This window comes from Cervus canadensis, chromosome 14 (genome assembly GCF_019320065.1).
Source record: "Cervus canadensis isolate Bull #8, Minnesota chromosome 14, ASM1932006v1, whole genome shotgun sequence".
NCBI lineage: Eukaryota > Metazoa > Chordata > Mammalia > Artiodactyla > Cervidae > Cervus > Cervus canadensis.
The window spans coordinates 62,226,803-62,252,566 of record NC_057399.1 but is presented as its reverse complement, the minus strand read 5'-3'; the positions used below and the strand labels follow the sequence as shown (position 1 = coordinate 62,252,566).

At 46.2% G+C, this 25,764-nt stretch overlaps 1 protein-coding gene across 5 annotated transcripts in view; it reads left to right on the top strand.

Annotated features, from left to right (window-relative positions):
* Positions 1–25,764, top strand: part of PALLD (palladin, cytoskeletal associated protein) — a 382,410-nt gene that overhangs the window by 147,833 nt on the left and 208,813 nt on the right. For all 5 annotated transcript variants that reach the window (XM_043486542.1, XM_043486536.1, XM_043486538.1 and 2 more), the window contains one exon: positions 23,747–23,925. In XM_043486542.1, coding sequence (XP_043342477.1) covers positions 23,747–23,925 — 179 coding nt within the window. The remainder of the gene's footprint in view (positions 1–23,746; positions 23,926–25,764) is intronic.

Here is a 25,764-nt window from a genome sequence, read left to right as displayed (position 1 = left end):
ACCGAAGGGCCCTGCTTTCCCCTGATGTCACAGGCATCAGACTGCTGTCCAGAGCTCCAGGCAGAGATTTGACAAACGGCCACAAGATAAACAGTGTCTTAGCCTTGATGCTTGCAGTACAGCATCTCAGGAGGTTAGGGTAATGTCTGCAGGAATCTCATCATTCAAGAGTGTAGTGCTCCATGACATGTAACATGTATTATAATATAAAAATACAGGTCCTTCTCTATGTAATAGTCTAAATATGATAGGATCTTAATCCTCAAAAAAAATTGAAGGTATTTAGGTAAATAGCACATAAAAGTATACCTATATGTAAAATATTATGAAAAAATAATCTGCTTCTCAATTTATGTAGTCAGAATAGTTTGGGAAAGAAAAAAAGAAACTGGAAAGGTCACCACTGAGAAGCTTGTGGTGTCAGTTCTCTCTTTTGGACCCTCTTTTCTTCAGCCAGCTCAGAGGTGCTTTGCTGATGATAAGATATAAAAGGGACTGAACACTGCAGTAGGCTTTAAACATTTTTATAAATTTTATGTTGGAATATAGTTGATTAGCAATGTTGTGATAGTAACAGGTGGACAGCAAAGTGGTTGAGTTACACATGTATATGCGCCTATTCTTTTTTTCAAATTCTTTTCCCATTTAAGTTATTATAGAATATTGAGCAGAGTTACCTGTGCTATATAGTAGGTCCTTGTGGGTTATCTATTTTATTTGTAGTAGTGTGTATATGTTAACCCTACACTCCTAATTTATCCCTCCCGCCCCCCCCCCCCAGCCTTTCCCCTTTGGTAGCCATATATTTTTTTTTCTAAGTCTGTGATTTTTTTCTGGTTTGTAAATAAATTCATTTGTATCATTTTTTTAGATTGTACATGTAGGTGGTATCATATGGTATTAGTCTTTGTCTGTCTGTCTTTACTTAGTTTGATAATCTCCAGGTCTATCCATATTGCTACAAATGGTATTATTTCATTCCTTTTGGGGCTGAGTAGCGTTCCATTGTATATATGTACCACATCTTCTTTATCCATTCGTCTGTCATTGAACTTAGGTTGCTTCCATGTCTTGGGTGTCATAACTAGTGGGTGTCGTAACCGTGAACATTGAGATGTGTGTTTTAATTTGTTGGATATAACTGCTTTACAGGGCTGTGTTTCTGCTGTGCAGCATGTGGATCAACTCCATGTGCACATACCTTCCCTCCCTCTTCTCCCTCCATCCCACCCCACCTTGTCTGGATGTCTGTCCAGGAGTGGGATTGCTGGAACATATGGTAGCTCTATTTTTAGATTTTTGAGGAACCTCCATTCGTTCTTCATAGTGGCTGCACCAATTTACATTCTCACCAACAGTGTAAGAGGGTTCCCTTTTCTCCATACCCTCTCCAGCATCTATTGTTCATGGACATTTTGATGATGGCCATTCTGACTGATGTGAGGTGATACCTCATTGTGGTTTTGCTTTGGATTTCTCTAATAATTAGTGATGTTGAGCATCTCTTTATGTGCCTCTTGCCTATCTGTATGTCTTCTTTGGAGAAATGTGTATTGAGGCCTTCTGCCCATTTTTTGTGGTAGCCTTTGAAACTCATAAGAGGTCCTGGAAAAGGGTAAAAGTTAGAGTTAAAATATTTCCTTGGACACTCAGTCAAGTTATTCAAAAAGGTTTGGCTGACTCTATTTACAATGCAAATGAGATTCTCTGGGTCACTTTTTATAGGGAATATATTATTCAATTTTTCTTCAGTGTGCAGGTTTATTAAAATTTTACAGAAGAGATGTTTCTAAGGCTGCTAGACAGACAGCTCGAGACAGTAGATCCCCCAGTAATAAGCCTGAGTGGGAGAGGGGCTCTTGAACAGGTAGGGGAGGGTGTACCAGACTGTGCTGTCACAGAAGCCCCGCGGGTCTGCAGGATGTAACCGCCTGTCTTTGCACCCCCAGGGTAAAGAACTCCCGCCGTGTACGAATCACACATTTTCCCTGTTTGTCCACACTGTGCGCTGAGAGCAGCGCCGCTCTGTTCCTGCCTTTCCCTCTCCTTTCAGTGCGTTCTGTGGGGCTGCAGCAGCTTCGAAGGTGATGTCATGTGAACTCTCTCCTGTTCTCTGGTTCGTGTGCTTCCTATGAAGAGCTGATACGCCCCAGAGAGTTCCCGCTGCGCTTCTCACCCGGCCATCCCATAAACTACGCTTCTTTCTCTCACCCACCAGAGCCTCCGACATTCCAGACAGAGGAGAACTCTGAGCAGTTTGCAGGACTGCTGGAGGAAAGCTCCTCATTCCATAACAGCAGTTCAGTTCTCAGACCCATCCATATTCATTAAAAACAGCTACTTTACAGATTGAGAGGAAAATCGGAACTCTGGCAGGCGACAAGGAGAACATGGGTCCTTTCACTGTAGAGATGGACTCGAATTCTCCAGTAGGTCATGAGTAAAGGCTTCTTGGTCCTCATGGGTAGAAATAGGAGAGGATGTTCTCAGGAAAAGAAACTATAAATTACGTTTGCCTAGAAGGTGAGGGATGTGCCAATTCGTCCTCATACGTCCAATGAGGGGAATTTCTTAGCATGAATATTTTTACATCAGGCATCTGCTTTCAAGGCCCCCTCTTGAAGCTCCTACTGTGTGCTGGTGTCTCTCTTCTTACACAACTTGGTGGGAAGCACCGTTGCACTGTTGTAGCAGGAAGTGACGTCTGGTCCTCAGCTACCCTCCTACTGTAGTCCCATTTTGTGGCCCTATCTGGAATATTGTATTTAGACTGAGTGCTCATGCCCTTGCCCACCACGGCCCCTGGAGGGGCCACATCTGCATTCGTCCAGGAGGAGCTGCTGTGTCCTCTCAGCTGGATCTTCACCATCCAGCCCAAAGGACAGGGTGAGGCAGGGGGCCCGGACCCCTGTGGCCTGCAGGCGTCTCTCTGTCTCGGTTCCAGGGCATCCTTTACTCAGCAGAGCCAAGAATTTGCCTGTCACCTGTTGCTTGGTTGTTAAGGACAGACAGCAAAATTCAACCCTAATGTGCCACATTCTACAGAGGCTCATTTCTGGGCACTTGGCATTTTCACCTACTCTTGGAAGTGAGACAAGAGAATCCCCCGGCTGGTGTGAATTTTTTTCAGCATGTGTTTGCACCATGAGATCCAGTCTCATGACCATCTATGTCAGTGTAGGGGACAATCTACTAACATTTGGCTTTTTTAGTCAAGTCCCTTTAATCATTGCTGGGACCATGTTTTTAGAAGGCATGCAGTGAGAAGCTTCGCAGACAGAGTAAGGGCAGATGTTTCAAGCCGGGGGCAGGGAGTAGACCCTGGGGACGAGCATTCAGCCATGCCCCCACACGGGCCGGCGCGCTTAGCCTTTGCCTGAAGTTGCAGCAGCTGGCAACCATTTTAAGTGCAGTACGTCCAGCCTCATACCAAAGGCTCAACGTGCACTACCTATTTCAGCCTTGTAACAACCTTGCAAGGTGGGGACAGATAAAATATGGGTCAAAGACCACAGGAAGTTAATAAGTGACAAAATGATAATACAGGTCTCTTTTATTGTTCTCAGAAGCATAGATTCCTTTTCAGTTTGAAAATGCTACATAGCTTGGGGTTCTAATAGTACCATGCTTTTTCTTTAGTTTTCCTTCTTGTACACTTTTAACACGTTTAATGTATATGAGGAATATTTGCTTATGGTAAAAAAAAATCATACAGGAAGCTACAAAATGAAAAGTGAAAATTCTCTAGCGTGCTCAGTATCAGTCTCTCCTCTCAATATAACTAAAAAGCTGTGCATTTCTTGTCTGCCCCCCCCAGAAGTCTACTGTCCCTTCTCCAATCTGGTGGTTTACTGGACAGACCATGCCCTTTTGACAGGTATTTTTAAAGCCTGCCTTGTATGGGATGCCAAAGTTGAACTGCCATTTCCTTTCTCAAGGACACTCAGGGCAACATGAGTATAAAAACATGTTATAATGAACATCCCTGTACATGTATGTGTCATGTGTCCTGTGCCCTTGTATGAGCCTCACTTTCCAGACATGAAGCCCCCAGGTCAGGTGAATGGGAGTCTAAATGTTACTGTTGCCAAATTGTCTTCTTAAAAGGTTACACCTGTCCCTGAGTAGTCCCACACCCGTCACAGTCATTTCAATGCATAGGAGCGCTTGCTTGTACTTTTCATTGTATTCACGTCTCTTCACACGCTCAAACAGCTCCCAGGTGGAACACTCCTGACCCTGGCCTCTGCCACCTCCTCCGCGAGGAGTCCGCACGCCTTCCGTGGACCATGTGTGTGTCACAGCTACACAGCACAACAGTGCTCCTGAATACCCCGATCCTCCCTCCCTCACAGGCAGTGTGCACGTTCTGATGATATTATTTGCTAAGCTTATAAGATACTTACAAACGGCTTTCCAAAGATGAAATGATAGAGTCCCAATTTTGAAAAAGCAGATTCTCTACCCCAGGGAGCAGGGGAGGCCTTCTCAGGATCGTGATTTTAGTTCAATAAGTGCAGTTCAGAGACTGATGCAAGAAGGCATCAGGTTCAAGAGTGAAGTCAATTTTTCCTGAAGTTAGGAATAAGTCTGTAAATTCTGGTTATATGAACTGCTGAAGAATTATTGCACAGGGGTCAATAAATCATGTGCAAAGCTGTGTTAGAACCATTCTGTCTCCTTAGTTTATTAGTTACAATTACATTATTAGGCTCCAGAGTGTTGGACAAACTCATTCTTTTAGCTTTAACATTGCAGCAAACGGCCTGGCAACAGATTTAACAATTTCTTTGAAATGTCTAAGATTAACTCTTTAGTCATTGGCTGAAAATCTCTTTATAATCCTACCAGAATGCTAGGGCTATTAAATACTCTGAGTTTTTAGTCACTTAGAAGTCATAATGATCCTTTTCAGAGGAAGAGGTTGGCGAGAGGAGGAATCTCTATTCCTGTCCTCTGTGGCAGGGGTCCAGTTCAAGAGATGGGAGGTCATGATGATGAATGTCTGTGTATTATGTGTACTGATCACAGGTACACATTTTGCATCCTATTCAGAAGAGTTACTTTTGAACAAAAAGTGAAAACTTAAAGATAGTGATTCTGCACAATGACCTAAGGGGCTGATTTTCCTTTAGTTTTGTTGTTTTCCCTCAGCACTGAGAATGGATAGCATATGCCAGCACAGAGGCAGGGGGAACCCTCTGCACAGAAGCTGAAAGGCTGAGAAGTTGCTGTGTTGGTGGGGGGGCAATGGGGACTGAGCTTGACACACACACACACACACACACACACACACACACACACACACTGCTGTAGCAAATACAGACAAAAGTTGGGATTTTGTTCCAAAAAGGGTGGTATGACTTCTCCAAGAAGTGTGGGGAACCCTCTGCACAGAAGCTGAAAGGCTGAGAAGTTGCTGTGTTGGTGGGGGGGCAATGGGGACTGAGCTTGACACACACACACACACACACACACACACACACACACACACACACTGCTGTAGCAAATACAGACAAAAGTTGGGATTTTGTTCCAAAAAGGGTGGTATGACTTCTCCAAGAAGTGTGGGAAAAATAAGGATGATATAAACAATGAGGGGAAAGGGTAGGATATTCAGAAATCTATCAAAGAATCATTGCAAAATAAGTTCCATGACAGTTGTTCTTCAGTTAAATGGCAAACATTTGTAAGTCTCTTCAGGACTCTCAAATGCACTTTTGAAAAAGTAAATTTCACCTCACTGAGTTTGAATTTGAGCATGTGATGTCCTAAGATACATCTTTAAAGCTATAGGTTCTTCACTGATGAAACAAGGCTAAAACGTGGACCACAGCAAAAGAAAATTGGAAACTCTAGCTTGTGTTAGTTGCTTAGTCGTGTCTGACTCTTTGTGACCCCATGGACTGTAGCCCTCCAGGCTCCTCTGTCCATGGGATTCTCCAGGCAAGCATACTGGAGTGGGTTGCCATCCCCTTCTCCAGGGGATCTTCCCGACCCAGGGATTGAACTTACATCTCCTGCATTGGCAGGTGGATTCTTTACCATCTGAGCCACCAGGGAGACCTAGTACACTTCAAATAGATAAGGAATATGACTAAGTTTTGAAAGCCTTTATTTTAAAGGAAATACTTAATGTTACTTATTGACCCACGTTTTTGTACCAAGTATGAAATTGTTTTTTTAAAAGATACTGTGTGGTGCAAACTGTTTAGAAACTAGGAAACATAGCATTTTGTGTGTGTGAGTTTTTGTGGGCAGGGATCCCGAATGTGTTCATGTATCCTAATTAAAAAGCACCCGGAAAGCTCATCATTGTGATTAAATTAGGCTAATCTCGTCTGTGTGTCAGTGTTCAGCACAGCAGACTTGGACCTTCTCTCCCACTCTCGTTCACCAGCTGTCGATCCATTGTTTGCTGAGAGAAAGGCTGTAGGCCCAGTCTTCCTAATCTCCCAACCACTTACCCATCTAGTTCTCGGATCTTTTCTATAAGATCCCTGCCACCTATTCCTCCAGCGTCAATAGATCTCATGACAAGGAACTCAGGAATTCACATCTATCAGTTTCATCTCTGGGCACAGGGAATCATTTTAGCCATAAGAAGCTTCTGGGAACTTTTTCAGATCCTGAAAAATTGACCTGACCTCATATGTGGGCAAGTATTTTTAAGACCAACTTCATATAAGGTGGAAAAGCTGGACCGATGAAACATTAAGGGAGAGTGTGATTATTCTTAGCAAAGGAATTGAGAGGAAACACGAGTGTGACACAGTGTTTATGTGCAGCTCAGGTGATGCAGAAGACTCTTGAGAGTCCCTTGGACTGCAAGGAGATCCAACCAGTCCATCCTGAAGGAGATCAGTCCTGGGTGGTCACTGGAAGGACTGATGCTGAAGCTGAAACTCCAATACTTTGGCCACCTCATGCGAAGCGTTGGCTCATTGGAAAAGACCCTGATGCTGGGAGGGATTGGGGGCAGGAGGAGAAGGGGATGACAGAGGATGAGATGGCTGGATGGCATCACCGACTCTATGGACATGAGTTTGGGTAAACTCTGGGAGTTGGTGATGGACAGGGAGGCCTGGCGTGCTGCAGTCCATAGGGTCGCAGAGTCAGACACGACTGAGCGACTGACCTGACTGACTCACAGACACCGCAGCTGTCTGCAGCACATGGCGAGCTCCTGTCTCCTCACTGTGCATGAATCACTAGGATGCTAGGTAGCGAGGAAGGGCTTTCTCATGAGGTACAGACTTGAAAGGACTGAGTGGGCCTCTGCTCACTCTTCCTGTCTTACAGTTCTTGGGAGCCAGGGGTCACATGCTCCTGCTAGCCCAGTCGCGTCCTGGCTCTGAGAACCAGAAGCCGGCACACGACACATTTCCAGGATGCTGTCAAAGAACACAGCGCGTCCTCTACAGCACACACACAGAGGCCTTAGCAGCAGTGGGGTTCAACTGCACAGGACGCATGTTTATTTTCTGTGTAAGCAAAGGAACTGTCACCATGTTCTGTAACTAGTAAATATCACATGCTGAAGCCTTGTTCCCTCCCACAACCAATAGCCCGTACTGGTTTAAGAGTTTTCATCTTGATTTGTCTTTTGCCAAGCACTTGGAAAACGTGCTTCTGAAGCTGGTTTTCAGACTGTGTTTTGTGTGATGACAGTAGCTTTGGGACAGGCGGAATATAAACTCTAAACAGTGGAATATAGCAGGTGGCTGAGGGGCTCTAGGAGAAGGCAATGGCACCCCACTCCAGTACTCTTGCCTGGAAATTCCCATGGACGGAGGAGCCTGGTAGGCTGCAGTCCATGGGGTCACTAAGAGTCAGACGGGACTGAGCGACTTCACTTTCACTTTTCACTTTCATGCATTGGAGAAGGAAATGGCAACCCACTCCAGTGTTCTTGCCTGGAGAATCCCAGGGATGGCGGAGTCTGGTGGGCTGCTGTCTGTGGGATCGCACAGAGTCAGACATGACTGAAGTGACTTAGCAGCAGCAGCAGCAGAGGGGCTCTAATTGTCTGAAAGCTTTTTCATTCTTAAAAGTCCACCTGTTTTTCAAAGAGAAGCATTCTAGTCTGTATCCAAGCCTAACATTAATTTTAACATTTTTGAAATATGTAACCTGTTGGAATGAAATGCCGGCTGCCAGTAATTTGCTCTGAAAACCACTGCAGTGGAACCTGCCACTTTGTTCGTTGTTCAGATAGCCACATAAAATGAGGTGTGGCCGGCCCGCCCTGCAGCAGCTCCACCAGCTTGTAGCTGGGCTGGGGCTCTCCTGGAGAACAGAACACAGTCTCTGCAGACTCTGAGTCAGTGATCGCTCCCGCTTGTTGGAGGAGGGCAGCTGCTCCTGAGGGGTCACCTGTGTGGCTGGAGCAGACAGGTAACTTACACAGTGTTTCTGGACTGTGGAAGGCTCTTGCCCAAAGTCCATTCCAGGTGTGTGTCTGATGCTTAATCCAGAGTGGTGTGTGATTGTATGTGTGTGTGTGGTTGTGTGTATGTGCAGTTATGTGTGTATGGTCATGCATGAGAGTGTGTGGTTATGTATATGTGGTTGTGTGTGAATGTGTGGTTGTGTATTGGTTGGTTGTGAATGTGTGTGTGTGTGTAGTTGTGGTTGTGTGTGTGCTTGTGTATTGTGGTTGTGTGTGTGTGCAGTTGTGTGTGTGTGGTTGTGTATGAGTGTGTTTGGTTCCGTATGTGTGGTTGTGTGTGTGCTCGTGAGTGGTTGTGTGTGAATATGTGGTTGTATGTGTGTGGTTGTGTGTAGTGCGTATGTGTGGTTGTGAGTGGTTGTGTATGAGTGCGTGTGGTTGTGTATGAATGTGTTTGGTTCCGTATATGTGGTTGTGTGTGTGCTCGTGAGTGGTTGTGTGTGACTGTGTGGTTGTATGTGTGTGGTTGTGTGTAGTGCGTGTGTGTGGTTGAGTGGTTGTGTATGAGTGTGTGTGGTTGTGTGTAGGTTTGTGGCTGTGCTTGTGACTGTGTGTGGTGGTTGTGGCTGTGTGGCTGACAGTGGTTGGGGGGTGTGTGTGTGACCTGTGCAGAAGGCATCCTGCCCTGGGTTACGAGGTGGGAGGCAGGCACAGGCCCCAGGCTGGCCCGTGAGCACTGAGCTCCCGCACTGCTGACCTCTCATGACCTGATTGTTTCCCTGTAAAGCTGGCTTCTGCACACAGTGCTGGAAGGCACACGGGGTGAGCGCCGGGGTTGGTACTGGGACGTGGGGCAGGTGGCCTTGCCAAGGGTACCCCAGGAGAAGCTTGCCTTGCAGGCCCACGTGTGCACAGGGTCCCTGCCAGGCCGGCGTGCGCAGGAGCTTAACTCACACGCACTCTGCTCTCCATGTGTCCGAGGCTCCTCAGGGTGCTCGTCGGCCTCTTGGAGGGTCCGGAGGCCGGATAAGGTTCAAGTGCGGGAGGCTGCCTCCCCGCTCTGGCTGAGGCTCCTTGGGGACAGGAGAGAGAAAGAGGGTCTTTCTCCCCTAACGGTGCAGCATTTCCAAAGAGGAGTGCCCCCCACCCCCCAGCACCATCAAGGCAAGAAGCTGAGGCACAGGTCAGAAACTGGGTGAGCGGGGGTGACAGCTCCTGGACGTGACCTTGGGAGGCATGTGCCCCTGCCGGGGGAGCGTCTTTATGGCCTTGCTCGTCAGACACTTACTCCGGGCCCTGTGGGAGTGAGGTGGACTGTTCTGTGTGGACTCAGGGACGCAGGAGGGCTGGCTGCCCTGTGCCTGCCTTGGTCTTCATCCTTGGGGTCTCCTAATGTTAAGGCAATCCTTGTGTGGAATGGACCCATTCCAGAAGCACCGTGTGCTTCTCATAAACCACCTCCCGCTGTATTCCCTCCAGAATGCAGCCCTGATACAGGACAGGTACCGACTTCCCACAGCCCTGCAGCACAAAGCAGCTGAGGTTGCTCCTCTGGGTCTGGTGAGGTGTCTCCTGCCTGGGCTCCCAGGCTCGGCACATCAGCCCGAGTTACCAGGCAGGTAGCTCTGAAGCGACCTGTCGGGTCATGCAGAGCTTCATGCTTGCATAGACAACTGCTGAGGAGGAACCTGTTTTCTCAGCTGGGAATCTGGGAGTGAGCAACAGGAGGGCTGGGGGCCTCTATCCCTTCTTGTTCCTCATGTCAGTCAGAGAGTTAGTGGGGAACTGAGTGCCCATTCAGCACAGTCTGTGTCCACATCACGCTGGTCCTTCAGCCCGATTCTCAGAGCGTGTTTCTGTGGTCCTGTAAGATGGCCATCTTTCTGTCTGGAAAGTGCACATTGGCCCAGAGTTCTAAAAAGTTGTGTAGTGAAGACAGATGTTGAACTCTGTTTCCCCCGGTGCCCCATAAACCTATTTGGCCTCAGAATCCTTTCCAACGGTATCTGCCCACTGGTGGCAGAACTAGTTTCCAGGGACACCTAGGAGGAGACCCAGATAAGGAAACTCAGTCCCGGATAGAGATGGACTGGGTCTCCTTCAGCTGGGCTGGTCTATGGACCAGGCGGAACCAGAACCAGACTGCGGCCTGCCAACCCTAAGCCTCTAACTAATTCCACAGTGTGGAACTGATTAGAAGCAGCCTGAGAGTTTAAGAGCTCCTGGCAGCGCACAGACTTGGTGTGGATCCCACTTGCCTGTTTTCATGGTTGTGTCTCAGGCACCGTGATTAAACATCTGTCTGCACACAGCATCCAGACATGAGGCAACCTCTCATGGTTAGAACAAGACAAGGTCAGATCATTCTCTAGATTCTGCTTTATCTGAGCTCTTTGGTCCTCCTCTATTTTAATCTTCCCGTCTTGGGAGACAAAGTGATGATTAGAGGTAAGAATTGTTCAATTTGAGTCTGGTTTCGGTTCAGAATCTATTTTATCATTTCCTGTGCTTTGAATTTCAAGACATCAGTCTATTTATTGGTCTCTTTTGGACCATAAGGTTAAAGTACATCTGTTGTCCACACAGATTTAGCTGTTGGCCCTCGAGCTAGGCGGTCATGAAATTATAGACGTAGTAAATTTAGCCAAGGACTAACTTCACTTTGGTCTGCCTATAAATCCACTCGACAGAATAAACATGGTGTGTCTTGCGGTTCATGTGAACACATGTAAAGAATTAAGAAATCTTTGGTGACAAGACAAAAAATGCTCTGTAAAAGTTAATTGCTGCTTAACTGAAGATGTATAAAATGGGATGTCTGTGGCCAGCCTGCCTGTGAGCTCAGCATGAGCGAGGTTCGTCTTGGGCAGAGGTTGCCGGTTCCGTGTTGGTGGTTTTCCACCTCAGGGCAGAGCACTGCCCTTCCTTAGGGAGCAAGAGCTCCTGGAAAACAGTCATTGCTGAACCACTCCTGTCTCTGGGCTCTTCCCCACCCTTGATTTCCGCTCTGTTAGCATTAAAGAAACTGGTTCCTTGGTTTACTCCCAACATGCGCTTCCACGAGGCCGTGTGGCTGCTTGCACTTTGAAGCGACTGCTCTGGGCCCGATTTTCCAGCATGTGGTCACCACAGATGGGCTTACCAAGAGGCTCAGTGGTAAAGAATGTGCCTGCAATGCAGGAAATGCAGGTTTGATCGCTGGGTCGGGAAGATCCCCAGGAGGAGGAAATGGCGACTCACTCCACTATTCTTGCCTGGAGAGTTCCATGGACAGAGGAGTGGTGGGCTACAGTCCATGGGGTTGCAAAGAGTCAGGCACAGCTGAGCAGTTGAGCACACCCACATGATCACCACACACTTTTCTGAGAAGTACAGATCAGTGGAGTTGAGAAGCAAAGCAGAAATCTTTGAGCATAACTTGTTTTCCCCTTGAGCCTAAGGAAACTGCCTTATAGGAGAAAATGAGAACTCAACCATTTTTAAAGGTTTGTATTTCATAAGCTATCATTGTTTCAATTAACTGACTTCAGAGAGTTACCCTTTTCCTTGTCCGAGTTGGGGGGTATTAGCCAAGATCCATTGATGAGACTTTGTAAGTTTAATGAGTCAGATTTGTTCTTTTTACAAGCCGCATGTTTAAAATTCAGGAGGCAGAAAATTTCCATGACACATCATTGTGGTACAAAAAATAAGAAAACCCCAAAAAACCCATCAGTCCCTAAAATATATATTTCCTTTTAAGTGATAGTATTATAATAGATACTAGTCAGTGTGGAAGTTGACTGGTGCCATATGTGGTTTTTTTAACATAAACTATCCATCTCCCATGCTGAGAAGTATACACTCTGCTTGGCCAGCGGATTTGTTAGTTCCTCTCAGTTAGCAGTTGGATTTATTGTCATAAAGATCAGCGCTGTTGCCGTCTCGGAGGACTGGTGTTCTGAGCTTTCCCAGGCGCACAGTCAGCTGCAGGGTGCCGCTCTGAGGCTGGCTGCCAGATGCCCAGGGCAGAAGGGCAGGAAACCGGAGAGGTGAGCCTTACGCTGCCCAAGAGGAAACCACTGGTGGTCCCTAAAGGCGGCCGCTCACTCAGAAGCAGCTGCAGTGCCCTGATGTTACTTATCCTCCTCCCCACTCCTTTCGCAAGCAGAGGCTTCCCAGGGCTGCAGTCACATGCAGGCCCTCTCTGCCAGCATCATACTCAGGCCAAGTCAGGCTTACAGCTCACCTCCCCTTGAAACGTAGAAAGTGAACAATTAAATAGTGAGCTTTTCTGGGTAAAACACCTTCTCAAATTTCAGTCCTCCCACATCCTGCGGTGCCATAAGAGCAACCTTGAATTTCTGGCATTGTCCCATGTTTAGGCTGGAAAAAAGACATTTTGCAACAAAAAGAAATATATGGGTTTGTATATTAAAACATTGTTGATTTCAAAATCCCAGCACAGAATAATATGAAGAAACATGCCATTTTACAGAGCTCTAATTACTACAATCCTTTTTTCCTATGTGTTATAATCCTTTCTGAGTAAAAAGGAAAACTTCAAGACTCACGAAGTCCATCAATATAATCCCGTCTCTAATAGATTAATTTCAGCCCAAGTATTCTATCCAGAGCAAGATGAATCTATTCCCACCTCCAGGTGGAAAAATCCCACGAGGGACCTTACTACTTAGCTTGTCCCTTGCTTGCTTTGCTTCAGTCATGTCCGACTCTGCGACCCCATGGCCGGTAGCCCACCAGGCTCCTCTGTCCGTGGGATTCTCCAGGCAATACTGGAGTGGGTTGCCATGCCCTCCTTCAGGGGATCGTCCCAACCCAGGGATTGAACCTGCATCTCTTAACATCTCCAGCATTGGCAGGCAAGTTCTTTACCACTAGCGCCACCTGGGGTGGGGGGGGAGTCCCAGAACAAGCTGAATCTGTAAGTGAGAAGCTATAACGAGTCTTCGGGCTTTTTTGGTGGCTCAGTGGTAACAAATCTGCCTGCAGTGCAGGAGACCCGGGTTCAGTCTCTGGTTGGGGAAGATCCCCTGGAGAAGGGAATGGCAACCCACTGTAGTATTCTTGCCTGGAGAATTCCATGGACAGAAGAGCCCGGCAGGCTACAGTCCCAGGGGTCACAAAGAATTGAACATGACTGAGTGACTAAGCGTACAATACGAAGCAATTTTTAAAGATTTTTGAAGCAGTTCCTATTTCCATGTGTTGGAAAAACCTAATTTCATTAGATGAGCCAATGCCTATAGTCGTGGTTGCTTCTCTGTTTTCCCTACTACTGGTTTTCCCATGAGATGAGAAACCCAGTTAATCTGCTGTCAATCGCTCAGTCGTGTCTGACTCTTTGTGACTCCGTGGACTGCAGCACTCCAGGCCTCCCTGTCCATCACAAACTCCCGGAGTCTACTCAAACTCATGTCCATTGAGTCAGCGATACCATCTAACCATCTCATCCTCTGTCGTCCCCTTCTCCTCCTGCCTTCAATCTTTCTCAGCATCAGGGTCTTTTCAATGAGTCAGTTCTTCGAATGTGGTGGCCAAAGTATTGGAGTTTCAGCTTCAGCATCAGTCCTTCCAATGAACACCCAGGACTGATCTCCTTGCAGTCTAAGGGACTCTCAAGAGTCTTCTCCAATGCCACAGTTCAAAAGCATCAATTATTCAGCACTCAGCTTTATCATCCAACTCTTGCATCCATACATGACCACTGGAAAAACCATAGCTTTGACTAGACGGACCTTTGTTGGCAAAGTAATGTCTCTGCTTTTTAATAAGCTGTCCAGGTTGGTCATAACTTTTCTTCCAAGGAACAAGTGTCTTAATTTCATGGCTGCAGTCACCATCTGCAGTGATTTTGGAGCCCCCCAAAATAAAGTCTGTCACTGTTTCCATTGTTTCCCCATCTATTTGCCATGAAGTGATGGGACCAGATGTCACGATCTTAGTTTTATGAATGTTGAGTTTTAAGCCAGCTTTTTCACTCTCCTCTTTTACTTTCATCAAGAGGCTCTTTAGTTCTTCTTCGCTTTCTGCCATAAGGGTGGTGTTATCTGCATATCTGAGGTTATTAATATTTCTCTTGGCAATCTTGACTCCAGCTTGTGATTCATCCAGCCCAGCATTTTGCATGATGCACTCTGCATAGAAGTTAAATAAGCAGGGTGACAATATACAGCCTTGATGTACTCCTTTCCCGATTTGGAACCAGTCTATTGTTCCATATCTAGTTCTAACTGTTACTTCTTGACCTGCATACAGATTTCTCAGGAGGCAGGTCAGGTAGTTTGGTATTCCCATCTCTTTCAGATTTTCCACAGTTTGTTGTGATCCACACAGTCAGAGGCTTTGGCATAGTCAATAAGGCAGAAATAAATGTTTTTCTAGAACTCTCTTGCTCTTTTGATGAGCCAATTTGATCTCTGGTTCCTCTGTCTTTTCTAAATCCAGCTTGAGCATCTGGAAGTTCATGGTTCACGTATTGTTGAAGCCTGGCTTGGAGAATTTTGAGCATTACTTTACTAGCGTGTGAGATGAGTGTAAGTGTGCAGTAGTTTGAGCATTCTTTGGCATTGTCTTTCTTTGGGATTGGAATGAAAACTGACCTTTTCCAGTCCTGTGGCCACTGTTGAGTTTTCCAAATTTGCTGGCATATTGAGTGCAGCACTTTCACAGCATCATCTTTCAGGATTTGAAATAGCTCAACTGGAATTCCATCACCTCCACTAGCTTTGTTCATAGTGATGTTCCTAAGGCCCACATGACTTTGCATTCCAGGATGTCTGGCTCTAGGTGAGTGATCATACCATTGTGGTTATCTGGGTCATGAAGATCTTTTTTGTATAGTTCTTCTGTGTATTCTTGCCACCTCTTCTTAACATCTTCTGCTTCTGTTAGGTCCATACCATTTCTGTCCTTTATTGTGCCCATCTTTGCATGAAATGTTCCCTTGGTATCTCCAATTTTCTTGAAGAGATCTCTAGTCTTTCCCATTCTGTTGTTTTCCTCTATTTCTTTGCATTGATCACTGAGGAAGGCTTTCTTATCTCTCCTTGCTATTCTTTGGAACTCTGCATTCAAATGGGAACATCTTTCCTTTTCTCCTTTGCCTTTAGCTTCTCTTTTCACAGCTATGTGTAAGGCCTCCTCAGACAACCATTTTGCCTTTTTGCATTTCTTTTTCTTGAGAATGTTCTTGATCACTGCCTCCTGTACAATGTTACAAACCTCCGTCCATAGATCTTCAGGCACTCTGTTTATCAGATCTAATCCCTTGACTCACTCTATTTGTCTGTACCGTGGTCACCTTCTATGTTGGAATTTAAGTGCAGGGAGCCCTTTGCTGGTTGAATTAATAATTGGTTGATGAGGGAATGAATGAGTGACATTGCATCTGCTAGCCTGTTTACATTTTATTCCTAATTAATACAGGCTTATTTTCATACCCTGTTTATGACTTCAAAGTTTGACAGCCAGTCTCAGCTGGCTTACTCTGACTTGAGCAAGTCTAAATACTTTTGATTGGGGATTTATCATGCTAACTGAGGTTCAAGGTTCGCTCCTCAGCAGCTGTGGTGTAGCAATCACATAGTTGCTTAATGACTCCACCAAGATTAGAGAAAGAGCCAGGAAACTTCATTACAGCTTGTTTCTATCCATAGTTTTAAAAGCTTGATGAAAGAGGAAACTAAAAGTATTGAAGACAATGAAAGACACAGTTGAAGGCAGTTGAAACACACAGTTGTCTGTGTTTAATTGTCAGTGTTCTGTGGCTAAATGGGAGCTGCCTGTGTCTTCAGCACAGTAACAAACCCCTTAACAGGGTTGATGGCAGATAAAAGGAGGCCATGTTTGCGAAGCATGTAGCATGTAATAGGCAGTTAATAAAGATCCATGCTCTTTCCATTAATTTGTTTCAGATAAGCTCTTAAAAGCTGTCACAGCTCCCAAATCTTCTGTCATCTCCTCATCCTAACTGTGAGATCGTATGGAATGTTTTACCCATTTTATACTAGCAGCTTAGTAGTATGCCGGAAGCTGAGACTTGGAGGTATCGAATAGGTGTGTAGATAGTTGGATTTGATTTCCCAGTACACTGTCCACTGTCCTGTCCACTGAGTAAGTGGCTTCCAGGTGTTAGAAACGGGATGAGAAAGCCTCCAGGTGTCCTTCAGTGGAATTCTCCCCAAGTAGGCGCTAAGCGCAGGTCGCGTGTCCATAGGCTGCCTCTGCACCCAGCCCTCCGTCCAGCCTCTCCTCCTAATGAAGAGAGGAGCTTTCAGGATCTGGAGGAAAACCAGTGTATTTTCTAGAAGGAGACCAAGGTGAGGATGGCAGGGCTGTTTCATTGCAGACTTGTACCTCCCTTGCTGTGGGACCTGCCATCACAAGGCACTCGGTTTCATTAGCTGAGGACACTGTAACCCTTAGTTTCCTTGGCTGAGGACACTATAACCCTTAGTTTCATTGGCTGAGGACACTGTAACCCTTAGTTTCCTTGGCTGAGGACACTGTAACCCTTAGTTTGATTGGCTGAGGACACTATAACCCTTAGTGACGTCTGCCTCAGGATGGGGGTCGGGGGAGGAGGGAGGGACGGGGGTGGGGGTGGGGGGGTGAGGGGACAGAGTCTCACACCTGGGCTGTAGCTCCCTACCCCCCCACACCTTTGTTGCACCAATTTTGTGTATTTATGCTGTAGCTTAAGCTGTGCTAGCAACAAGAATTTAATGGAGGGTGACTGTAAGGTCAAAGTGGAATCAATAGACTTGACTGTTAACTCTTCTTCTTTAAAGAAGACTAAATGTTCTTAGTCTTTTGCCAGGATGCTGTGACTGTGACAGTACTCTATGGATTAGTGAAAAACAGTCCATTTTCTAGATGGGAAGGTAAGCCATAAATGTATTAGGTCTCAAATAATGGTATAAAGAAACCACACACAGGGTAGGAAATGATATAGTATCAACTGCCAAGTTAAATAATGCTATAAATTTTGCATTGTAGAGGAGAGAGAAACAATACAGTTTCACGGGCACTTGTGTGCAGAGGGTCAGAGATTAAGACACGCAGTGTGGTGTCTGTGCTCAAGAAGCGTGGCCCCTCAGGGGAGAGCTGGGGCGCTGTGATCAGGCTGGCCTGGCCCACTCGTGCCAGACCAGCACTTCTGCCCCTTATGTGCATGTGAATCACCAGGGTCCAAGCTGTCTCAGTGGGTTTGGGGTGAGCTTCTAGATTCTGCATTGTTTTACATTTAGTTATTATTTTTTAACTTTGTATTGAAGTATGTTACTGCTAAGTCACTTCAGTCATGTCCGACCCTGTGCAACCTCATAGATGGCAGCCCACCAGGCTCCCCCATCCCTGGGATTCTCCTGGCAAGAACACTGGAGTGGGTTGCCATTTCCTTCTCCAATGCATGAAAGTGAAACGTGAAAGTAAAGTCGCTCAGTCGTGTCCGACTCTTAGTGACCCCATGGACAGTAGCCTACCAGGCTCCTCCGTTCATGGGATTTTCCAGGCAAGAGTACTGGAGTGGGGCGCCATTGCCTTCTCTGTGAAGTATGTTAATGTTGTGTTAATTTTGCTGTACAGTCAAGTGATTCAGTTATATGTGTGTGAATATATATATATATACATACACATTTTTTATATTCTTTTCTATTATGGTTTATCCCAAGCTATTGAATATAGTTCTCTATGCTGTATAGTAGGACCTTGTTGTTTATCCATCCTGTGTATAAAAGCTTACATCTTCTAATCCCACCCTCCAAAGCCAACCCTCCACCGCCCCCTGCCCCTGGGCAACCACAGCTCTATTCTCTATGTCCAGGATTCTGTTTCTGTTACGTAGAAATGTTCGTTTGTGTCATATCTTAGATTCCACATATAAGTGATACCATACGGTATTTGTCTTTCTCTTCCTGACCTGACTTAGTGTGATTATCTCTAGGTCCACTGTGTTGCTGCAAATGGCATTATCTCATTCTTCTTTATGACTCAGTAATGTTCCATTGTATATAGGTACCACGTCTTCTCTATCCAGTCATCTGTCGGTGGACAGTTAGGTTCACAGTACATGAATACTGCTGCAGTGAATGCTGCAGTGTATGCATTGTTTGGAATTAGAGCTTTCTCTGGATATATGCACAGGAGTGGGGTTGCTAGATCACAGGTAGCTCTATTTTTACTTTTCTCAGGAACCTCCAGAGATACTGCATTTCTAACAAGCTCCCAAATGGTGCTGATGCTGCTGGCCCAGGGATCACAGTTTTCCTGTAAAATCCAGATGGTAACTGTTTCAGGGTTTGTGTGCCATGCAGTCTGTCCCAACGACCCAGGTGTCGCTGCAGCGTGAAGCCCGCCATTGACACTGGGTGAGTGCAGGAGCACGGCTGTGAGCCCCCTAAACTTCAGTTCAGTTCAGTTGCTCAGTCTGTCCGACTCTTTGCGACCCCATGAATCTCAGCACGCCAGGCTTCCCTGTCCATCACCAACTCCCAGAGCTAGCTCAAACTCATGTCCATCGAGTCAGGGATGCCATCCAACCATCTCATTCTCTGTTGTCCCCTTTTCCTCCTGCCTTCAATCTTTCCCAGCATCAGGGTCTTTTCTAATGAGTCAGCTCTTTGCATCAGATGGCCAAAGTATTGGAGCTTCAGCTTCAGCATCAGTCCTTCCAATGAATATTCGGGACTGATTTCCTTTAGGATTGACCGGTTTGATCTTGCTGTCCAAGGCACTTGAATAATACCACACTTCAAAAGCATCAATTCTTTGGAGCTCAGCTTTCTTTATGGTCCAACTCTAACATCCATATATGACTGCTTGAAAAACCATAGCTTTGACTAGACGGACCTTTGTTGGCAAAGTAGTGTTTCTGCTCTTTAATATGCTATCTAGGTTTGTTATCACTTTTTTCCCAAGGAGCTAGCATCTTTTAATATCATGGCTGCAGTCACCATCTGTGGTTATTTTGGAGCCCAAGAAAATAGTCTGTCACTGTTTCCATTGTTTCCCTATTTGCCATGAAGTGATGGGACCAGATGCCATGATCTTAGTGTTTTTTTTGAATGTTGAGTTTCAGGCCAGCTTTTTCACTCCTCTTTCACTTTCATCAAGAGGTTCTTTAGTTTCTCTTCCTCAAACTTACAGACTCTAAATGTGTCCTCTATGTAACTTCCACATGTCACAAACTATTATTCTTCTGAGTTTTTCCTAACCTTTAAAAACACGAGAACAATTTCCTGACTCAGGGCCATGGGGAGACTGGTGGGGGCTGAGAGGCGGTGTGCTGCGTGAGATCAGGGTGCCACTCCGCTAGGGTGGCCTGCGGAGCTGTCCCCATGGAGCAGGTCTGACCAGGGCGATTAATTGTCCTTTCTTTTAAACCTTTGTTGCCTTTTGTTCATGCTCCATTGTTCCTCTGATAGTTGGTTCTTATGTTTTTATGGATGGTTAACACACTCGAGGTGACACACAGATACCTGGACTCTGTCTGGCTGGTTCAGAGTCCGCGGGGCATGACTTCTCCAAGGGCCTCCTGTACTTAGCACAGGGCCGTCACACGGAGGGCACCCAGCCAGCCTGCGCTCCGGAGGCTTGAATCTGCTGGAGGCACCCTTCACTTGGCTGCGAGGAGAGTAGCCCCAGGGTGGGATGAACGTAGAGGGTGGGGAGAGAGTTCCTGAGAGGGGAGGGGAAGCAGGAAGTACTTGAGGGCTGCGTAGGGAACAAGCAATCCATGCAGGATTCTATGAGTGTGATGGAAGAAGCTGGGCCCAAGTTACAGGAGAGCAGACCATAGTGACTGAAGTTGAGGACACTTGAATGGAGGGCAGTGTCAAGTGCACTCACCTGACGCAGGCTAGAGAAGGAGTCCTCAGCATGTCAGCGATGACAAGGTCAATTAGAAGGCTTCAGATCAAGTAATATTTAAGCCATAGTCAGTCCTCGAGAGTGAGGACCTGGATTGTGGTTGTGGACAGAGCAGAGAGGAAGCACCTAGAAGATGGTTCTAGGCCGGAATGTTCTCCAGGACTTTCTGGAAATAGGAAACCACCAACTGCCCAGAATCAAGGAATACTGCCCTTCTCAATTGCCTCAAAAGCAATATGCCTTGCATTACGTGATTGCTCAATTGGTTGGTTTTTCAGATGGTTTTTAATTCCCAAAGTCATGGCTGTTCTTTTCGAAGTATCCTGAGCTTGTTTTTTTTTTTTTTTAGTATAGTTTCTGTGGTTAACACACTGAGTACTAGCAAACTGGTTTGTTTTATTACCTTTCAGTTCAGTTAGTTCACTTGCCCAGTTGTGTCCGACTCTTTGCAACCCCATGAACTACAGCACACCAGGCCTCGCTGTCCATCATAAACTCCCGGAATTTACTCAAACTCCTGTCCATTGAGTCCGTAATACCATCCAACCATCTCATTCTCTGTCGTCCCCTTCTCCTCTCGCCTTCAATCTTTCCCAGCATCAGGGTCTTTTCTAATGAGTCAGCTCTTCACATCAGGTGGACAAAGTATTGGAGCTTCAGCTTCAGCATCAGTCCTTCCAATGAATATTCAGGACTGATTTCCTTTAGGATTGACTCATTCAATCTCCTTGCAGTCCAAGGGACTCTCAAGAGTCTTCTCCAACACCACAGTTCAAAAGCATCAGTTCTTCTATGCTCAGCTTTCTTTATCATCCAACTCTCGCATCCATACATGACTACTGGAAAAACCATAGTTTTGACTAGACGAACCTTTGTTGACAAAGTAATGTCTCTGTTTTTTAATAAGCTGTCCAAGTTGGTCATAACTTTTCTTCCAAGGAACAAGTGTCTTAATTTCATGGCTGCAGTCACCATCTGCAGTGATTTTGGAGCCCCCCAAAATAAAGTCTGTCACTGTTTCCATTGTTTCCCCATCTATTTGCCATGAAGTGATGGGACCAGATGTCACGATCTTAGTTTTGTGAATGTTGAGTTTTAAGCCAACTTTTTCACTCTCCTCTTTCACTTTCATCAAGAGGCTCTTTAGTTCTTCTTTGCTTTCTGCCATAAGGGTGGTGTTATCTGCATATCTGAAATTATTGATATTTCTCCCAGCAATCTTGATTCCAGCTTGTGCTTCATCCAGTCCAGCGTTTCTCATGATGTACTCTGCATAGAAGTTAAATAAGCAGGGTGACTTATTTGAGGTACTTGAGGTACTCCTTTCCTGATTTGGAACCAGTCTGTTGTTCCATGTCCAGTTCTAAGTGTTGCTTCCTGACCTGCATACAGATTTCTCAGGAGGCAGGTCAGGTGGCCTGGTATCCCCATCTCTTGAAGAATTTTCCACAGTTTGTTGTCATCCACACAGTCAGAGGCTTTGGCATAGTCAATAAAGCAGAAGTAGATGTTTTTCTGAAACTCTCTTGCTCTTCTGATGATCCAGTGGATGTTGGCAATTTGATCTCTGGTTCCTCTGTCTTTTCTAAATCCAGCTTGAGCATCTGGAAGTTCATGGTTCACGTACTGTTGAAGCCCAGCTTGGAGAATTTTGAGCATTACTTTACTAACATGTGGGATGAGTGCAATTATGTGGTAGTTTGAACATTCTTTGGCTTTGCCTTTCTTTGAGATTGGAATGAAAACTGACCTTTTCCAGTCCTGTGGCCACTGTTGAGTTTTCCAAATTTGCTGGCATATTGAGTGCAGCACTTTCACAGCATCATCTTTCAGGATTTGAAATAGCTCAACTGGAATTCCATCACCTCCACTAGCTTTGTTCATAGTGATGTTCCTAAGGCCCACATGACTTTGCATTCCAGGATGTCTGGCTCTAGGTGAGTGATCATACCATTGTGGTTATCTGGGTCATGAAGATCTTTTTTGTATAGTTCTTCTGTGTATTCTTGCCACCTCTTCTTAATATCTTCTGCTTCTGTTAGGTCCATACTATTGATGTCCTTTATTGTGCCCATCTTTGCATGAAATGTTCCCTTGGTATCTCCAATTTTCTTGAAGAGATCTCTAGTCTTTCCCATTCTGTTGTTTTCCCCTATTTCTTTGCATTGATCACTGAGGAAGGCTTTCTTATCTCTCCCTGCTATTCTTTGGAACTCTGCATTCAAATGGGTATATCTTTCCTTTTCTCCTTTGCTTTTTGCTTCTCTCCTTTTCACTATTTGTAAGGCCTCCTCAGACAGCCATTTTGCCCTTTTGCATTTCTTTTTCTTGAGAATGTTCTTGATCACTGCCTCCTGTACAATGTCATGAACCTCTGTCCATAGTGCATTGGGCCCTGTGTCTATCAGATCTAATGCCTTGAATCTGTTTCTCACTTCCACTGTATAGTCGTAAGGAATTTTATTTAGCTCATACCTGAATGGTCTAGTGGTTTTCCCTACTTTCATCAGTTTATTACCCTTGCTTTCAGACTTAATAGAGACGGATACCTGTAGTCTGCTGTCTAAGTGCAGAAAAGACTAGTCTTCAGTGACATGAAAAGGAGGCCGAATCCAGAGAATTTTCTAGAGTTTCAGACTCAGAAAATCTCTGATGCTGATTAGGAAGTAACTGGACAGTTGTCAATCCTTTTAGTCATTGGTGGACGTTCCTTCATATTTCTTTAAATCTCATTTTGAGGGGAGGGGGTTAGGGAAGCTTCATTATTTTCTTTTTGGTAAAAATCCTGTTGAGAGTTTGAAGTGCTTGGCGTGTGAGGAGGAACCCTCATGAAAATGGTCCGGCCTCTTGCCACCTCCCACATCGCAGACCCAGGGGATGGAAAGGGGTAAGACCCACAAGAATGAATCACAGACCGTCATGGCCCCTGCCCATACCGTGGGACTGGGTGTGCCACTGGAAAGGTCTCCAAGCAGCAGCAGTGTGGACGGTATTAATCTGCCCAGCTGGCAGCTCGGCAGGCACATTGCTGCCCGCGGCTGTAGCGTGACCCTTCGTCTCCCTGGACATACCACATCTTTTGAGTACCATGTTCATGTCACGTTCATATTTTTTTCTAGAGAAGAACAGTAGATGAAATTGTAACAGATGCAAGAGGCATTAGTGATAAAAATTTATAAGACCTTGGAATTTGTGCTCCTGTCAGTTTGTACCTGGCCTGGGCTTTCCCAGCTTGATGATGCTCCTTCGTTCCAGGTTGATGAAATGTGCAGGACGCTTTATGGTGAAGACCCAGGGGTGTAGTCTAGCCATGTATTTCATGGCCTCAAATGTAATAGCATTCAGTGATATCAGGAACTCGGGTCTCTTTTTATCAAACAAGCATCTCATTACACAGCCTCTCACCTCTTGCTAGTGCTTTACTGTGGTAAACATCTCGTTTCCTTCTCTCCCTCCCATCCTGCAACTCCTGTTGGTCGGCAGATGGTTCTGTGAGGGGAGTGAGCTACACAGCAGTCCCGACATCCAGATCCTCTGGGACGGGGGCGACCTGCACAGCCTGATCATTGCCGAGGCTTTCGAGGACGACACGGGGCGCTACACCTGCCTGGCCGCGAACCCCAGCGGCTCCGACAGCACGTCCGCCGAGGTGTTCATCGAAGGTACCCAGGGCCGGGGTGGGAGGGACCCATCACTTCTTATAAACGTGGTTTTCCCACTTTGTGAATCAAACCTCAGTTGTCCCGGAAGCTTTATGGGTAAATGAAATTGTTCTGACACTTGGGCATACATCAATGATGTCTGATGTCAGCATTTGTTCCTTTTCATTTAAAACATTTCAGTTACATGAACTTAAATTTATAACACTAAATATCTGACTTATTTTTAGTTTCTCTGGTAGATAAAAGAATGGGAACATACTGAAGTACTAGGTCTGTCACCTAAAGTTCAGCTCTAAAGACTTAGGATATCATTCACGGGAAAGTTAAAGGATTGAATATTTTTGAATATTGCTGTTTTTATTAATTGTAGACCTCTTTCAGGGTCTGACCCTGGATGCCATGGTCTCTAACTTGATTTCACTAAATGTGGTCTTTAGCATGGCAGCCCCCCACACCACAGTCCTGTTCTGCCTTTGGGGTCCCTGCATGAGCTACTTAACATGGGGAGACACCCACAGTTACACTGGCCACATGTGGTTGCGGGTCTGGCTTCAGATCCCAGTGCTGTTGGGAGGAGTGGTCTGGGTGGAACCAGATTAAAGAGCCTCCTGGAAAGCGCTGTAGGAAACTGCTGCTTGCCCCGGTGAAATCAGGGCGAAAACTTTTTTAAAGCCTGGTTTTGGTGTATTTTTACTTCTAAGAATAATTACGTGAGATGGAAGAGAATTTCACACAAACTCTTGGGCTCCTCTAATGACTGAATGGAAAGGATGGTTCTGCATTCCTTACTCCGTGAGACTTGGGGCATCTCTGTTGTTTCCTGAACCTTGCTGCAGTTGCTGTCCGCCTACAGCATGGGGCCAGTTACCAGAGGCTGGGAAATTTCTTATAGATTCAGGAATCTCAACAAAACCACCCCTAAAAGTGTAACAGCCTACTGGTTGGAAACGCTCTAAATTTCACTGTCTTGTGCATCAAATTTTAGAATGGTACTGAGAAAATTTCAGCTTAAGAACAGTAATGAGCTTTTCCTCGTTGTGTTAGCTAGGGACCAGGCGCTGGTCTTCATTTCTACGTGGATCATTCCATTTAGTCCTTAGGAAAATCACCCCCTTCTGTGGCTGAGGGGGCTGCAGCTTAGGGAGACTTGTAGAGCTCCGGACCTCACACACACTCTGCACACACAGAAACACATACACACACTGTCTCTCACAGACACACACTCTCACACACACACACGCTCACCTGAGCCATAAGGACTGGACCCAGGCAGTGTGAGCCCTTCTTAGCAGCCACAGAGGAAGACACAGGTGAAGTCAGGATCTCGGGGCCACTTGGTCATCGCCCCGTCCAGCACGGGCCTGGGATGTGCGTCTGGAACATCTCAGGACATCACTGAGCTTTGGGGCAGTGGCCGTGTGTTCCCCGAGAGGCCCCTGGAGGGCAGGCAGAGGTCTGGGTGCTGGGTGGGGACCCTTGCTGGACAGGCTAGGCCTCTGCCCTTGCTCAGGAATGCTCCAGGAGGGAAAGACCCGCCCCCAGCAAGCTGGAAGTGAGCAGAGGTGGTGGGGGTAGTCAGAGGTCTTTCTGAGGGGTGGCGTCTGCCCTCAGTCCCAGCTCTGAGAGGAAGTGTGGGGAAGGCCGAGGGGAAGGTGCTCCAGACATGGGGGCGTTGGGGGGAGGTGGCCGCAGGAGCGGCAAGTGTGTCCTGGAGCAGAGGGGGCATGGGGCGGCGGCCAGCTCACACGGGATGTGGGGCCTTGTGGGCACCGTCGGCAAGCTGGCCGTTACTCTACATAAAATCATCACTTGTGCAGGTTTGCAGTGAAAAGCCAGAGT